The sequence below is a fragment of the Podarcis bocagei genome (genome assembly GCF_964188305.1).
Source record: "Podarcis bocagei genome assembly, chromosome: 16".
Lineage (NCBI taxonomy): Eukaryota > Metazoa > Chordata > Lepidosauria > Squamata > Lacertidae > Podarcis > Podarcis bocagei.
The window spans coordinates 17,669,571-17,685,863 of record NC_138142.1 but is presented as its reverse complement, the minus strand read 5'-3'; the positions used below and the strand labels follow the sequence as shown (position 1 = coordinate 17,685,863).

General features: G+C 47.8%; 2 protein-coding genes across 4 annotated transcripts; both read right to left on the bottom strand.

Annotated features, from left to right (window-relative positions):
- Positions 1–419: 419 nt before the first annotated feature.
- LOC308575956 (uncharacterized protein) lies at positions 420–9,890 on the bottom strand. The gene is made up of 7 exons (XM_081175129.1): positions 9,733–9,890; positions 7,621–7,843; positions 6,318–6,441; positions 5,176–5,333; positions 4,205–4,278; positions 1,597–1,698; positions 420–631 (listed from the first exon to the last, which is right to left on the bottom strand). Exons 2-7 carry the CDS (start codon positions 7,840–7,842, stop codon positions 475–477), a joined length of 837 nt encoding a protein of 278 aa, XP_081031255.1. The 5' UTR covers position 7,843; positions 9,733–9,890; the 3' UTR covers positions 420–474.
- Positions 9,891–11,306: 1,416 nt separating this feature from the next.
- Positions 11,307–16,293, bottom strand: PLA2G1B (phospholipase A2 group IB). 3 transcript variants are annotated; one of them, XM_081175225.1, is made up of 4 exons: positions 16,147–16,293; positions 14,161–14,317; positions 13,324–13,451; positions 11,307–11,644 (listed from the first exon to the last, which is right to left on the bottom strand). In XM_081175225.1, the coding sequence occupies exons 1-4, from the start codon at positions 16,181–16,183 to the stop codon at positions 11,523–11,525; spliced, it is 444 nt and encodes a 147-aa protein (XP_081031351.1). In that variant the 5' UTR covers positions 16,184–16,293; the 3' UTR covers positions 11,307–11,522. The 3 variants fall into 3 exon arrangements, with proteins under 3 accessions (XP_081031351.1, XP_081031352.1, XP_081031353.1); XM_081175226.1 differs by lacking the exon at positions 16,147–16,293 and adding an exon at positions 15,353–15,489; XM_081175227.1 differs by lacking the exon at positions 16,147–16,293 and adding an exon at positions 15,436–15,454.

Below are 16,293 nucleotides of genomic sequence, written 5' to 3'. Positions count from 1 at the left end.
TCACTTCCATACATCACTACTGGGAAAACCATGGCTTTAACTATACGGACCTTTGTTGGCAAAGTGATGTCTCTGCTTTTTAAGATGCTGTCTAGGTTTGCCATCGCCTTTCTCCCAAGGAGCAGGCGTCTTTTAATTTTGTGACTGCTGTCACCATCTGCAGTGATCTCCCCTATCCTAGTGTTTCCCAAACAGAGGTCTCCAGCTATTTTTTCAGACTACAAATCCCATCACCCCCAACCCCTGATCCTGCTAGCTAGGGATGATGGGAATTGTAGTACCACCATATCCTTTTGAAAAAGAGCATTTTGAGGCATACCCTCCCGCTAAGGCATGAAGATTTCTCCCCTCTCCCGGCCACCGGTAGCCAATTCTGCTCTGCCAGATCCGCAGCAGAGGCCACACCCCGGGAAGCAGCGTGCACCGGAGGTTTCTTTTTAATTCACACAGCATCTCCCCGTACACAAAAGTTGTTTAGGCCCCCGTCGGCTGAGAATCAGGACCCGGGTTTTCATTGTCCTCCTTCTCCTCATCTTTGCTGCCTCTGAACTTGGCCAGCACAGGCGTGTTGAAAGCGGACGTGGGGCTGGATGAGCTCTGGGAAGATGTGGCGGCGTTGCTGGCAGCGGCCCTGGAAGGAGAAAAAACACGGCAAGCGGTGAGGCTGGTCCGTCTGCGGCCCCCGCTCCCCCCGGTAGGTTGATGCTGTAAAGAAAGCTAAACAGCATAAAGGACATAAGGAGAAACTCACTGCATCAGGCCAGTGGCCTGTCTAGTCCAGCCTCCTGCTATCACAGGGACCAAATGCCCCCAGGAATTCAAGAATCAAGATAGACTGCCCCTAGACCTGGAGGTTCCAGGAGAGCATAAGGAGAACCCAGCTGCTGCGGCAGGGCAGTGGCCCATCTGGTCCAGAATCCTGTTCCCACAGTGGCCAACCACGTGCCCCCAAGAGGAGCCCACCAGCAGGACCCGAGTGCAAACTTGAAGTGGCCACAATTATTATTTTTAATGTCATTTGTACATTGCAAAAATAGCATAATAAATTTGCAATGATATCTACAACATATGATTCATTATTAGTGCTCAGTGTACAAGTCCTTGGTTTAAATAAACCAAGTGGAGTGGATTAAATAAAAATAGCAAGTGGAAACAGGACAGAACTGCTCGGCTTCCTATCTTTTTAAAAATTATTTTTTGGCCGCAATCTTGAACTGTGCTGTTAAACTGGGGAGTGCCTTTCCAGGCCATAAAACCAAATGTAGCATGCAAGAGATTGAAGAGGACAAAATTCTCTCTCTTGCGTAGATTGGCCATGGGAGAGGGGCTTTTTAGCTGTGATTCCTGCATTGCAGGGGGCTGGATTGGATGACCTTAGGGTGCCTTCCAACTCTACAGTTCTATGATTCTATGAACTTCTGGAGAGCCACACCTTCAGGCCTCGTGAGGAACCAGGCAAGTTTGCCTCCAGGAAACCACTGGCCCATTTTCCAGCCCCTTCCCTGGAATAAAATGCCCCCCTCTTCCGTATATGTGTGTGTATTTTCCCCGTGAGAACAAAAGGTGTCACGCCAGGTCTCGGAAGGATTTCTGCACCTTGGGAAACTGGTGTATTTCAGTCTGCTGACAGAGGTGCTCCCCAGGAATGAAGGGCGGAAACCGCCGGGGTTCAGCATCACAGGGCGCAAGTCCACCATGCTGTCGGAGGAGAGACAAAATGGGGATTAGACTCAGGATGACATTGGGAAGGGAAAAGATTGTGAAAAGGATGCTGAGATGAGAGGTGAGGTCTCCTTGCTCTGGACTCCTCCCTGATGTGAGTAAGTCAAGGGAAGTAATAGTACTACTTGTGGCGTTTGCCTTCCTAGGTGGGTCATAAGGGAAGGGTTAAATGAGTGTGAAGTGATTGGCCAGTGGGAACCCAAGGGGAGGAGTTAGAGTTAGAGTTGTGTGGAAGTCAGTTGGGAGTTGGAGAAGGAAGAGGGAGGATAAGTCTGTGGGTTGGTAGAGTTTTGTTGCAAGAGAAAGAGAGGAACTGTTAGGAGGAGTCAGATAGAAAGTTGGGATAATTAGTTAGAAGTTATTAGAAAGGTATAGGCCGGTATAGAAACTAAGGATAAGAAACTGGCAAGAAAAATTATCTGAAACCATAAACTTGTTCATGCTTATAAAATACACTTGATTATTTGTTTTTAATGTTAACAACTGTCTGGACTCAGTGTGTACCCAAGAGAAACGGGTTGGTGGCAGCGGGGAAGTGATCATAGTGGTGGCACAGGGATCAATAGACCGTCAAACGTCCAGGGACCCTGTGCTCTATTCTGCTTTGGTCAGACCACACCTGGAATATTGTTTCCAGTTCTGGGCACCGCAATTATGAAGGATGTTGACAGGCCTCATAAGGAACAGTTGAGGGAGTTGAATACAGTGTTTGAGACTCCCATTGCTCTAGGCGTGTTTTGCAACTAGGAATTTCATTAGCGCAAGCAGCTTCCAAAGCCTGGGCACAGTGCTGCGCCTATTAATCCAGATTAAAACTGCAGTGTGGAAGGAAAGAAGGACCTTTTTCTACCTCCCCACTTCCAGCTACTCTCTGAAAACTGGAGAAGAGACCCTCTTAAGAATATTAGGGGGATGGGCAGGGGAAGGACTAGACCGTGTGAAATATGAACATAATATTTTAGCTGCGGTTCATTCATTTTCAGCTTTGTATTCTTGCTATAAAAAAGGCACGCCTACACGTTTCGTTGTTGCGCCCATAACCTCGGTTTAAGGTGCCCTTTAGCTCCTAGCTTTTGTATCTCAGTTTCTAACACTGGTTGAGCAATTTTAGCCTAGACAAAAGAAGACTGAGAGGAGATATGATAGGCCAGGGGTCAGCAAACTTTTTCAGCAAGGGGCTGGTCCACTGTCCCTCAGACCTTGTGGGGGGCCGGACTATATTTGGGGGGAGGGAAATTGAACAAATTCCTATGCCCCACAAATAACCCAGAGATGCATTTTAAATACAGTGGTACCTCTGGTTACGAACTTAATTCGTTCCAGAGGTCCGTTCTTAACCTGACACCGTTCTTAACCTGAGGTACCACTTTAGCTAATGGGGCCTCCCGCTGCCGCCGTGCCGCCAGCGCACAATTTCTGTCCTCATCCTGAGGTAAAGTTCTCAACCAGAGGTACTACTTCCAGGATAGCGGAGTCTGTAACCCGAAGTGTTTGTACCCTGAGGTGTTTGTAACCCGAAGTACCACTGTAAAAGGACACATTCTACTCATGTAAAAACACGCTGATTCCCGGACTGTCCGTGGGCCGGATTTAGAAGGCGATTGAGCCGGATCCGGCCCCCGGGCCTTAGTTTGCCTACCCATGTGATAGGCCATCTTCAAATATCTGTCCCATGGAAGATGGAGCAAGCTTGTTTTCTTCTGCTCTGGAGGGCTAGCAACCGAACCAATGGATTCAAATGGCCAGAAAGGAGATGGCAACAAAACTTTCTGATAGTAAGAGCCGCTTGGCAATGGGCCGGACTCCCTCGGAAGATGGTGGACCCTCCTTTGTTGGAGGTTGTAAAACAGAGGCAGGATGGCCACCTGTTGAGGATTTGTCAGCTGTGATTCCTGCGTTGCAGGAGGTCAGACGACTCTCAAGGTACCATCCATCTCTACTATGATTCTATGAATCAACACCAGAAGCTAAAAAACTAAAGCAGCATAAATATGCCACTCTTGTACCTGGGACATGTTGCAGACCACACCCCAGTACACCCCACGCACAAAAAATGTTTAGGGGTACTCTCATTTTGACTCAAGAAAATCACCATTTTATAGTTCAAATCGGGGGAAATAAATACAATAAATGGACAAAGTACAGTGGACGCTTGGGTTGTGAATGTGATCCATGCGGGATGCACGTTCGCAACCCGCAGTGTTCGCAACCCACGTCTGCGCACACGCAGGTTGCAATTTGGTACTTCTGTGCATGCGCAAAGCGCAATTTAGTGCTTCTGCGCATGCGCGACCGCCAAAACACGGAAGTAAGCCGTTCTGGTACTTCCGGATTTTGGTGGTCTGCAACCCAAAAAAACGCAACATGAAGCAGCTGTAACCTGAGGCATGACTGTACAAAGATTCACAAAATGTTTATGGGTATGCGTCCCCCGGCGTCCCCCCAGAAAAAAACACTTCCACACCCCAATACGAAACCAGACCTCTTTTGATTGACGGATGACATGCCGGCCCAGAGTTGCTTCAAGTCCACGTTGGATCCCATCGATCTCTCCATCTGCAGGGGGAGTGAAAAGTAAAATTAAAAAGCTTATTAAGAGCTGCAAGCAACTGTCCTCCTAAGAAATTATGACTGCTGCTGGCACCTCCCACCAGTAGCATTTTGGGGATGGATATTTCTGGGAAAAGATCCTGTGATCATGGGAGGTGAGGTCCCTTTGCTCATTCAGCCTGATGTACAATGGCTGAAACACTTTGGCATGTTCATTTTTTGTACTGACTGCATTTATATTCCACTTTTCCTCTAAAGAGCTCAAAGTGTCTCTTCCTTCTCATTTCACCCTCAAAACAACCCTGTGAAGTAGTCACCAGACAGTGACTGGTCCAAAATCACCCAGTGAGAGCTTCATGGCTGAGTGGGCACTGGAACCCTGGTCTCCCAGGTCCTAAAGGTAAAGGTAAAGGGACCCCTGACCATTAGGTCCAGTTGTGGCCAACTCTGGGGTTGCGGCGCTCATCTCGCTTTATTGGCCAAGGGAGCCGGCATACAGCTTCCAGGTCGTAGCCAGCATGACTAAGCCACTTCTGGCGAACCAGAGCAGCACATGGAAATGCCGTTTACCTTCCCGCCGGAGCAGTACCTATTTATCTACTTGCACTGGTGTGCTTTCGAACTGCTAGGTTGGCAGGAGCAGGGACCGAGCAACGGGAGCTCACCCCGTTGCGGGGATTCGAAGCGCCAACCTTCTGATCGGCAAGCCCTAGGCTCTGTGGTTTAACCCATAGCGCCTCCCAGGTCCTAGTTCTCCTTTAATGCCCCCACAACAACCCTGCGAGGTAGGATAGGCTGAGAGAAACCAGCTGGAGCTCCCAGGCTCAAGGGCAGCCCCACAGACAGCACATTGCAGCAGTCCAGCCTTCGAGATTACCAAGGTCTCGAGACAGAAGAACAAACCTGCTTTGGGAAGGAACCAAAGACCTTCGGCATGGGGGGAACACATGAGTCCAGAAGCTTGGTCTGGCTGGGGCTGAACCCCCCCGATGGAATAGCCCTTCTGGGCCTCATCTCTGATGGCCTCATTGCCGACGACCTCCAGGAAGCACTCTTGGCAGCTGCAACAGAGCAAAGCTCGTTTTATTTTATTTTATTTACCTATTTTAATAGTTTTTTTAATTAAATTTTCTAAATTACATTTCAAAATATTCATTTAAACATTTCAAAATATTCATTTAAATCCATGACTTCCCTTCCTCTCTTTCAGTGGTTCATTTTGCATACCATGCAACCCTGCATATTTTGCATGAACTAAACCATTCAATAATCCATTGTTACATCTATCAAAACTTATTTACGCTGTTGAATTTATCTTGATGCTACCAGTGTTTTTAAATGAACACAGTTTTTACTCATATATTCCATAAACAATTTCCAGTCTTCTTTAAACATGTATTCTTCTTGTTCTCTTATTCTATATGATAAATATGCAAGCTGCACGTATTCCATCAGTTTAAGTTGCCATTCTTCATTGGTTGGGACCTCGCTGGTTTTCCATTTGGGGGCTGACAAGACACGGGCTGTAGTAGTAGCATACATAAATAGTCTTTTTTGACACCTGGAAATTTCCCTCTGAATTACCCCCACAAAAAGGACTCTGTTGTTGTTTTTTGGAAAGGTACTTTTGAACATTTTTTTCAGTTCATTATATATCATTTCCCAATATTCTTTTACCCTTTTACAAATCTACCACATATGATAAAACATATGCTCAACCTCGTTACATCTCCAGCACTTATCTGTTTCGGACGTATACATTTTAGCAAGTCTACTCAGAGTTAAATACAATCTACAAATCATTTTCAGGTAATTATCCTTCAAAGAATAACATGCTGTGAAGCAAGGCTCGTTTTAAACCACAAAAAACGGACAAGTCCAGAAGGTGGAGGTTTTTAATCACAGTTTGGATGGCCCTGTGAGAGGGATTGATGGAACCGATTGGGTGGATGGGATGAACAGGGGGGAGCACAGGGAGAAATTGGCTGGAGGGGCAAAACCCAGGAGGCGCCAAGGGAGAGAGCGAGGAAAACAGCCAGACTTACCACGAGCGTAGTCATTGACCTTCTCCATCTCGCGTTTCAGTTGCTCCACCTTTTCCTCCATTTCCATTTCCCCCAGCGAGTTGCTGTTGTTCACGTCTCCCTGAAGCATGGAAAAGAACTTGGCCTGGAAAAGCAGAGTGCAGAATGGGAAAGCTTGGAAGGTGCGCAGGTTTTGTGAGCCTGGAAACAGCTGCCTGCCTGAGGCGGTGAGACCCAGTAACACAGCGGACCGCGCTCCTTGAGATGCGAAGGTGATGTTAGTTCCGTTCTGAAACGTGTTGAAAAAGGAAACTCCCTGCAGTAAGAAAATTAGCACATCAGGGAGGGGGTTCTGGCCAACCCTCTCCGTGGTGTGCTAGATTTCTATTGACAGGGAAATAGTTTCATATATTCATTTCATTTACATGTTGTTGTTATTGGATGTACATCCCACCTGCTTTCCTCCAAGGAACTCAAGGAAGGCTCTGCCTCGCCTCACTGAATTCCCACAACAACCCTGTGAGGTGGGTTAGGCCGAGAGGCAGTTTGACTGGCTCAACGTCACACCCGGCAGGATTACTGTAAATTCAACAGTATAATTTAGATTAAGATATAATAGAGAGGGGAAAACCAAATGGAGGAAAGAGAACAAGCAGTTCATAAGGAACCATGGAAGGAGAAGAAGGGAAGTCGTTGGATGTACAGTGGTACCTCGGGTTAAGAACTTAATTCATTCCGGAGGTCCATTCTTAACCTGAAACTGTTCTTAACCTGAAGCACCACTTTAGCTAACGGGGCCTCCTGCTGTCGTTGCGCCGCCGGAGCACGATTTCTGTTCTCATCCTGAAGCAAAGTTCTTCAAAGAGGTACTTTTTCTGTGTTAGTGGAGTCTGTAACCTGAAGCGTATGTAACCTGAAGCGTATGTAACCTGAGGTACCACTGTAATAAATAAATATTATACTGATGGGTGGGGGAATGAAACTTTTACAGGTGGAAACCATATTGAACATGGGATTGTGTATAACAGCTCCAATACGATCATCAGCACAGATCACCATGAACGCACAATAAAAGGGGCACCTTGCAAAATTAGGGTAGATGTATTACCCCGAGGCCTGAGGGTAGGTTTACTAGCCTAAGACTGCCACCTTTGCTCCTTTGCATGCGCAGCAGCTTCTTCTGAAGATGCAAACAGGCATGTTTTGTCTCCATAAAAAGCTTCTCTTGCAGATCCCTGCAGCTTGCTCTCTGACCCCCCACCCTGGCCAGGTCACGTGATAACTCCCTTCCGGGGTCCCCTAGAGAATCCCTTCTCCCACTCACCTTCAGATATTGGGCCAAGCTGGCTCCTTCATTCTCCGCTTGCTTCCTCTTCCTCAACACCCGCTCGCAGATTCCCGGGTTCTGTTCCATCTGCGCAAAAAGGTCCTGCAGGGATTTCTGGGTGTAGCTCACAGCCTGGCTGTCAAAGTCCTGGGGGGAGATCCGCTCGCAGAAGGAGATGAGGAGCGGGCACTCGTTGTCAAACTCGTCCAGGATCTCCATCCTGCACTCGGCCAAAAAAGGAGGAGGAGGCAGAACGCCAAGAGTTCAGGCAGAGCAATCCGTACAAAGAGGAGAAACCGAAACCTGCTGCATCCTAGCGTTGGAAGGGACCGTGAGAGTCATCTAGTCCAACCCCCTTCAATGCCCACTGTGGAGCTTGAACCCACAACCCTGAGATGGAGAGCTTCATGCTCTACCCACTGAGCTGTGATCCCATTTAGCGCAAAGCTCTGATTATTGGCTGGTGGCTGTCTGAGTGTTTCGCTGGGATGAGGATTGATGGGGTGATGTAACAGGTGCAAAGGAAGTATGATTGCTGAATGAAAACCAGTATGAACTTCAACCAATGCAAACTGGCTAGGTCTTCTGGTTGTAAGTCGCTCTGAGTTGCCTTGGGCAAGATAATGTGACTCACAAATCCCCCTCCACGAGTTTGTCTCATACTCTCTTTTAAAGCCACCCAATGCGGGTGGCGCTGTGGGTTAAACCACAGAGCCTAGGACTTGCTGATCAGAAGGTCAGTGGTTCGAATCTCCGCGACGGGGTGAGTTCCCGTTGCTCGGTCCCTGCTCCTGCCCACCTAGCAGTTCGAATGCACGTCAAAGTGCAAGTAGATAAATAGGTACCACTCTGGCGGGAAGGTAAACAGCGTTTCCGTGCGCTGCTCTGGTTCACCAGAAGCGGCTTAGTCATGCTGGCCACATGACCCGGAAGCTGTACGTCGGCTCCCTTGGCTAATAAAGCGAGATGAGCACCGCAACCCCAGAGTCGTCCGCGACTGGACCTAATGGTCAGGGGTCCCTTTACCTTTAAGCTTTTGGCTACCACTGCTCCTGTAGCAGTGAGTTCCATAGTTCAACTGTGCACTGTCCTGAATCTTGCAACATTCAGCTTCTTCCGATAGCCATCAAGTTCTAGCATTTCTCTAAATGCTTTTCTCTATCTCCTTCCTCAACGCCATGCATAATTCAATACACTTCTATATCCTGTCGCCTCTTTATTGCTTTTTCTCTAAATCCCAAACCCCCAAATAAATAAATAAATCAGCACCCCACCCCCTGGCCAGGACAGCCACATTGAGATGAATCATCTCCTCAGGTCTGTTGTCACTCTGCCAAAACCCCTCAGGACCACCAGTCTGCGTTTAAAAGGGTCCAATACCTTTTGCAATCTGGCCACGGCAAATTGGACTTACCCCCTAGCAGCTTCCAGATGCTTTGCACTACAACTCCCATCAGCCCACGTGGCGTTATGATGCTGGGGGCTGATGGAAGTTGTAGTCCAACCAAGTCTGGGGAGCAGCTTCTGAACTTCTGACATCCCAGGGTTGCCCACTGAAGCAACGAAGGTGGTGGGAAAGTACCTCTCGGCCCACTGAGAGCACGCCCTCCTCCAAAAAAACCCAGTAACCCAAATCTATTCCGCCCACGGAGCAAAGGTTTGCCAAATTGCAGAATCGTAGAGTTGGAAGAGACCCAGAGAGTCATCTAGCTCAACCCATTGCAGGATAAAATAAAAATGTCCAGATAAGGCCACAGAAGCCATTATCTAGAATCAAGACGCTCCAGGTACAAAATATTCTATAGCGAAACCCTGCTGAGCATTGTAAAAACTGTATTTAATTTTAAATTGCTGCAACGCACCCTGGGACCTGATGCTGAAGGGAGAGCAACAAATTTTAATTAATAATAATAATAATAATAATAATAATAATAATAATAATAATAATAATAATAAATGTTCTGAGTGGTGCTCCTTGAAACTCAAAGCAGCTCCGAGGAGGCGTGGCTTGCACACAGCCCCGCTTAAACCCTGCCAAGTGGGCGGCCCCCTGTGCCACCCAAGGGGCGTGGCTTATCGGTCTTTTCCCAGGAGAGGGGCGTGGCTTACTTTTTCCCCACGTGCGCTGCCTGGGTTGGTGCCTGGTGGGCGGCTGATGGGTGGGCGGCGCTGCCTGGCTTGCATCTGCCCGCCCCTGTCCTGCCCTCTCCGCCTCCTCCAGCAACAGCTGCTGCTCCTGCCCCGTCGGGACGCCCCACATTGTGACACAGACCTGGAGGAGCGGGCGGGGGGGGGGCTCTGCTCTCCCTGCCGTCCGCTCCTCCTCACGTGCAAATCAGCCCCCCCGGCCCGAGGGCAGGGGAGCTTGGAAGGGGCCGGGAGGAGAATAAATGACCCCGACCCTCTCTTTTCTCCAGACGGAGAGGTGCCGAGGCTCCGGGAATGCAGCCGCAAAAGCGCCCCTGGGGGTTGTATGTGTGGACTGATCCTGCGCCCCGCCCCTTTCTCCGTTTTTGCAATCGGTGGAGAGGAGGCAAAATGCACTCTGCGTGTGGTCCGAGGCCGTCTGGCCAGTGGCGTAGCGTGGGGGGGTGCAGGGGGGGCCGGCCGCACCCTAGGGCAGAGGGGGCGCAAATTACTTGCCTTGCTGACAACCCACGCTACGCCACTGCGTCTGGCTGTAGGTTGAATGGCATTAATAGATAAGACTGGGACTATCCCATGCCTGAAACTGTGAGGAGATATGACAGGTAAAGGTAAAGGGACCCCTGACCATTAGGTCCAGTCGCGGACGACTCTGGGGTTGCAGCACTCATCTCGCTTTACTGGCCGAGGCAGCCGGCGTACAGCTTCCAGGTCATGTGGCCAGCAGGACTAAGCCGCTTCTGGTGAACCAGAGCAGCGCACGGAAACGCCGTATACCTTCCCGCCAGAGCGATACCTATTTATCTACTTGCACTTTGATGTGCTTTCAAACTGCTAGGTTGGCAGGAGCAGGGACCGAGCAACGGGAGCTCACCCCGTCGTGGGGATTCGAACCGCCAACCTTCTGATCGGCAAGTCCTAGGCTCTGTGGTTTAACCCACAGCGCCACCTGCGTCCCTATTAACAGATAAGGCTGGGACTATCCCATGCCTGACACTGAGAGGAGATATGATAGCCATCTTCAAATATGCTGTCACTTGGAAGATGGAGCAAGGTAAACAGCATTTCTGTGTGCTGCTCTGATTTGCAAAGAAATGGTTTAGTCATGCTGGCCACATGACCCGGAAGCTGTCTGTGGACAAACACCTGCTCCCTTGGCCTATAGAGCGAGATGAGTGCACAACCCGAGAGTCGTCCGTGACTGGACCTAATGGTCAGGGGTACCTTTACCTTTACCTATGAGTCTATAAGCCTCTAATGCTACAGCTTTTCTTCACAGAGCAGTCAATCCCCTTCATCATTTGCATTTCCCTTTTCTAAACCTTTTCCAACTCTACAATATCCTTTTTGAGGCAAGGCACCCAGAACTGCAGCTGCAACATAGATTTGTACGACAACCCTTTCATAGCAGCAGTTTTATTTTCCAATTCCTTTCCTAAGGATAACCCCTAGCATGGAATTATTTTATTACTCAGGGTGGAGGCAGGAGCCCCCTTGTGGTAGAAGACTCCATTCACAAACACACACACCCTGCCCCAGTTTGTTCATTCATTTATTTATTATTCGCACATTTAAAGGATTTCAGGGAATCACCCACCCACCAGCACACCTTCATAAAAAATCACACGAAACAATCCTCCTAAATTTGCAGCAGCAAGCAAACTCAGCATGACGTTTTCTTTTAAGCCGGGTCTCCGATAGCTCCCCTTCTTGAGGAGCCTGCAAAGGGCCTTTTGAACTGGGTTGCCAGTTCATCACTTGCAGAATTTGCCGGTATCCAGGTTCTTGTAATCCTTGTTGTACGGAACCCCCGCAAAACAGATGGCGGCACTGCGGTCACAATTGCAGATGAAAGCCTCACACTCGTTATTCTTTTCTGGAGAAAGAAGATTTGGGAGAAGACGGGGGAATCAGGAGTTCAGGTGCGCTTGAGCCCAGGTAACCCACCCTCTCCCTTTTAGGAAAGTAAATACTGCCCATGACCTCCTGGGGACACAGTCCCCAAATACCTTTGAAACTGCCAGAGTTTAGGTCAGTTACCAGTGGACTTCTGAGTTTGATTCAAAGTGGTAGCACGAGCATATAACGTCGTAAGTGTCTTGGGACGCAAGTTAACCAAACAAGTCCCTTCCCCAATAACAACCATCAGCAGGTGAGGTCTCGGTGGCGGTGCCTCTGCCATGAGGGGTTGCTGACCCCCCTCCCCCCCGGCAGGGCCTTTTCAGTGGTGGCTCCATGTTTGTGGAATGCCCTCCCTCTGGTGAGGATGCAGCTGCCTCCCTCGTTACTGACTTTCAAGGGGAATTTAAAAACATTCCTGTCCTCTGCTGGTTGGTTGAAGAATACTGTTCCTGGCAACCGAGAGATCACTGGATGAGAAAATGTTTTAAACTCTTTTTAGAATGTTTGGAAGCATGGGCATAGCCAGCAGGGTGCAGAGGGAGCAGCTCCCCCCCCCCCATCAAATAAATAATAATACTTAACTAATTGACCAATTGCATCGTTCCCCCTGAAATAAATTCTGGCTATGCCCATGTTTGGGAGAGAGAATGGATGGATGTGTTTGCTATTGGGCTCCTTTGGGAGGAAGTGCAGAATATAAATTGAATGAATGAACGAGAACTTAAGAAAAGCCTGCTGAATCAGACCAATGGCCCATATGGTCCACTATCCTGCTCTCACAGTGGCCAGAAGCATCACTGCCTCTAACTGTGAAGGCAGAGCAGCCATTTATAGCCTCCTCCATGAATTTGCATGTTTTAAAGCTGTCTAGGTTGGTGGCTGTTATTGTCTCCTGCAGGAGGGAGTTCCATAGATTAACTATGTGTTGCACAAAGAGCTGCTTCCTTTTAGGTGTCCTGGATCTTCAACAGTGGTTCCACTAATCCACACAAACCCTTCAGCCTGAAATTGCCCTCATTCGCTCACCCCCCTTGTAAGGCAGATCTAGTTGACCTAAACGCTCGCACGCCAGTGTCTCTGTATCGTCCTCACATATTTTCCAACCACATCTGATTTGTAATCATACAAATAAACCAGAGTTTCCCAAACTTGGGTCTCCAGCTGGTTTTTGGACTACAACTCCCATCATCCCTGACTAGCAGGACCAGTGGCCAGGGACGATGGGAACTGTAGTCCATAAGCAGCTGGAGACCCAAGTTTGAGAAGCCCTGGCATAATCCTTTAACTATACCAGGCATTAGGAAACGGGCCTTCCAGGTGTTGCTGGATTCCAACTCCCATTAGCCAGAGCAGGCATGATGGGAGTTGTAGTTCAGCCATGTCTGGAGGGCACCAGCTTGGGGAAAGGGGGGTCTGACAGCACAAGCCTGGGACCAGATCCAAGGTTATAGAATTGTAGAGTTGGTAGAAGGGACCCCAGGGGTCTTCTGCAATCCAGGAATTGTATCTGAAGAATCCCTGAGAAGTGGCCATCCAAGCTATGTTTCAAAACCGCAAGTGAAAGAGAATCTGTTCCACTTGCTGGGAAGAAAGCATGTGCATTACCAACTGTGCCAGAGCCTCTGCTAAGCATGGCATATGAAGTGCCTTTACCTGTACAGGTGATTTCGGTGCCAGAGCAGGTGTAGGAGTAGGTCTTTGTGTAAGGATTGTCCAGGATGAAAGTGCAGTCCGGGTGCTTCTTGGCTGCGGAATAGCAGTTGTCGTGGATTTGGCAGCAGCTGCTCAGGAAGCAGAAAGAAAAAGAAAAAGATTCAGAACGGTTCTCCCGGCGCCTGACACAAATTCAGAAAGCTTTCTTGCTGGAAAAGACCAAGCTCTCTACCTAATCCAGAGAGTGGCAAGGCATCCGGAAGAATTAAGAAGTCAAGACAACAGACTTTTTATAAAAGAATGGAAATGGTTTGCTGAATATTTGCAGATAAATTGTAAACAGATAAGAACATTGGCAGGATTATTGTAATCATCTGCAGTTTTATAAGTGTATATATTTGAAGCAGATAAATAAATGAGCAAATTAAGTTAATTTCAGATATGCAGAAGATATTAAAAATAAATTTAAAGAACTACAGAAAGAGGGGGTGAAGGAAGTCAAGTTTTGAAATGTTAAAATGGTCGTAAAATTAGTGAAATGTATAAACCTGTAGAGCATCAATATATACATATATTTTTTAAAAAGAGTGAGTGAGTGGCAAGGCAGGTTCTTCCCAGAAAATGGCCTTCTGCAACCGAATGCCTTTCAGGTGCTTTGACTACAACTCCCATCATGCTGCGCTGGCCAGGCCTGATGGGAGTTGTAGTCCAAAACATTTGGAAGCCAGACAGTTGGGGACGTTTGCTCCAGCGGGACCTACCTTATCTCAAAATCACAATGAGAATACACAATGCCGAGCGGAGGGTTTGAGTGCTTTAAGAAAGATGGCTGCTTACGTGTCCAGGGCATCCATTGGCGTCCCGCTGCCCCCCAAGCCGCAGTAGCAGCCGTAGTTGTTGTAATCCCTGAGGGGGTCACTGGATGGCATGGTGCATTTGATCATGTTACGGAATTGCCACAGGTTCCGGAGGATGGCAGCATGGGCAGTGCCCGCTAGGAAACAAAGCGACACACACTCACACAAAAACTTCTCAGAGGACGATGCATGATCATAGAGCCTTTCGAAAGCTCCTGTGAGTACGTATCTTTCTTTGGATTTAGGTAGTTATTCCCACCTTTTCAATGGCTGTATGTTTAGCTTTGCATTTCAGTTCCTTGTTTATTTGTTTATTTTTTATTATTTCCAAAACCAAAAAAAGAAAAATTACAAACATTAAATTCAACATCCATATTCATTTTCTAACATAAGCCTATTACATAATTAACTAAAACAAAGTATACCTAATTACTCTAAACTTCTCTTTGCTGTGTACAAATTCAACACAGTTAGAAATTTTATGTTAAAGCTTTTATATTATAAATAATATTTCAAATTCCCCTATACCCCCCGTTCCCCTTCACCCATGTGTGATCTCAATTTTTTTTACTTCTTCTGTCTTGTTGTGTTGTTATAATTTAATCATTGTTCAATTGATTCTTTTATTATTGCCTTGCTTACCCCTGCACGTTTTACACATTATCGCATTTCAATTCCTTTGCTCTTTAAAATGTATTTATTTCAGTTCCTTTGCTCTTTAAAATGTATTTATTGTTCCAGTGGCTTGAACTCACCACCTTGAAGCTAAGGGTCTTATGCTCTACTGACTGAGCTGTCCAAGCCATGAACAATGCCAGAAACAAACTAAATATTCCTGCCTGAACCCTGGGCATGCAGTGTTGCACTGGACATGCAGAGTTGCGACAGGCATACTCCTTGGAAAAGCACGGGACTCTGCTGAGCTTGTGCAGCAGGTGCAATGAAAGGGCCCGGCCATGCTCAAGGCTAGGCTTCCTCAACCTTGGCCTTCCAGATGTTTTTTTGGCCTACAACTCCCATGATCCCTAGCTAGCAGGACCAGTGGTCAGGGATGATGGGAATTGTAGTCTCAAAACATCTGGAGGGCCGAGGTTGAGGAAGCCTGCTCAAGGTAGAGACTCACTGGAAAGAGAGAGGGCTGGAGCAGGAACTCATACAGAGATGTGGCTTACAGTTTGGGCTCCTAGGAGCTCTTTGGCAGATTTAATGCATCACTTTGCTTCAACTGCCCCCAGCGTGCAAGTCTGGGAATTACCAGGCTAGAGTTGTGCTTCCCAGCTGGCCAAGCAAGAAGGGAAGGCATGCAATGCTGGAACAAAAGAGAAGACTTTAGAGCACGGGCATAGCAGAGGGTTGGGTACATGGAGTGCCGCTGCACCCCTAAAACAAGTAAAACAATAAAAATAACTAACTGACCAATCGCATCGCAGATTCTGCACCCCCAACGAAAGTCCTGCCGCCCCCCCCCCAACATAAATCCTGGATACACCCATGCTTCAAGAGGTACACAGAACACCATTCATAGGCCAGGGTGCTTTAAATATTATAAAACTCTTGCTCGGGGCAAATTGTATCCAATGATTTCAAAGAAAAGCAAGAAAACTGTCTTCCAGACCACCTCAGAAACATTTTTAGAAATTTCCCCCATGAAGGGGGAATATTACAGAGATTAGATCACACACAGCGGTTTACACTCCAAATACTTGTGATTGCAATATTTCACTTGCAAAAAATGGGGAGTTCCAAAGTGGAAGGAGGAAGGAGCCACCAAGACGACTTTTTTTTGCTTTTTAAAGGCACCCATTGTCTGAACCAGACATACAGATGGTTTCCTCCAAATCCACAAGTTTATTGAACCACCCAAATAGCAAAAATAACCAACAACCCTAAAAAGCCCATCTTTCCAGGCTGATCAGAATGCATCTGCAAAGCAAGGAATTCGCAACTTCACTGGGTTGCAACTCACCTGATGCCAGGAGAACTAGGAGGAGGGCGAGGTTCATTTCGTCAGGCGTCCAAGTCCTAGTGGCCGTCCTTCACTTCCCTGCATCTTTATACCCTGCCCTCCCCTTGGCACCTGGATCCGAGATAAGAGTGCCCTGTTTACCTTTCT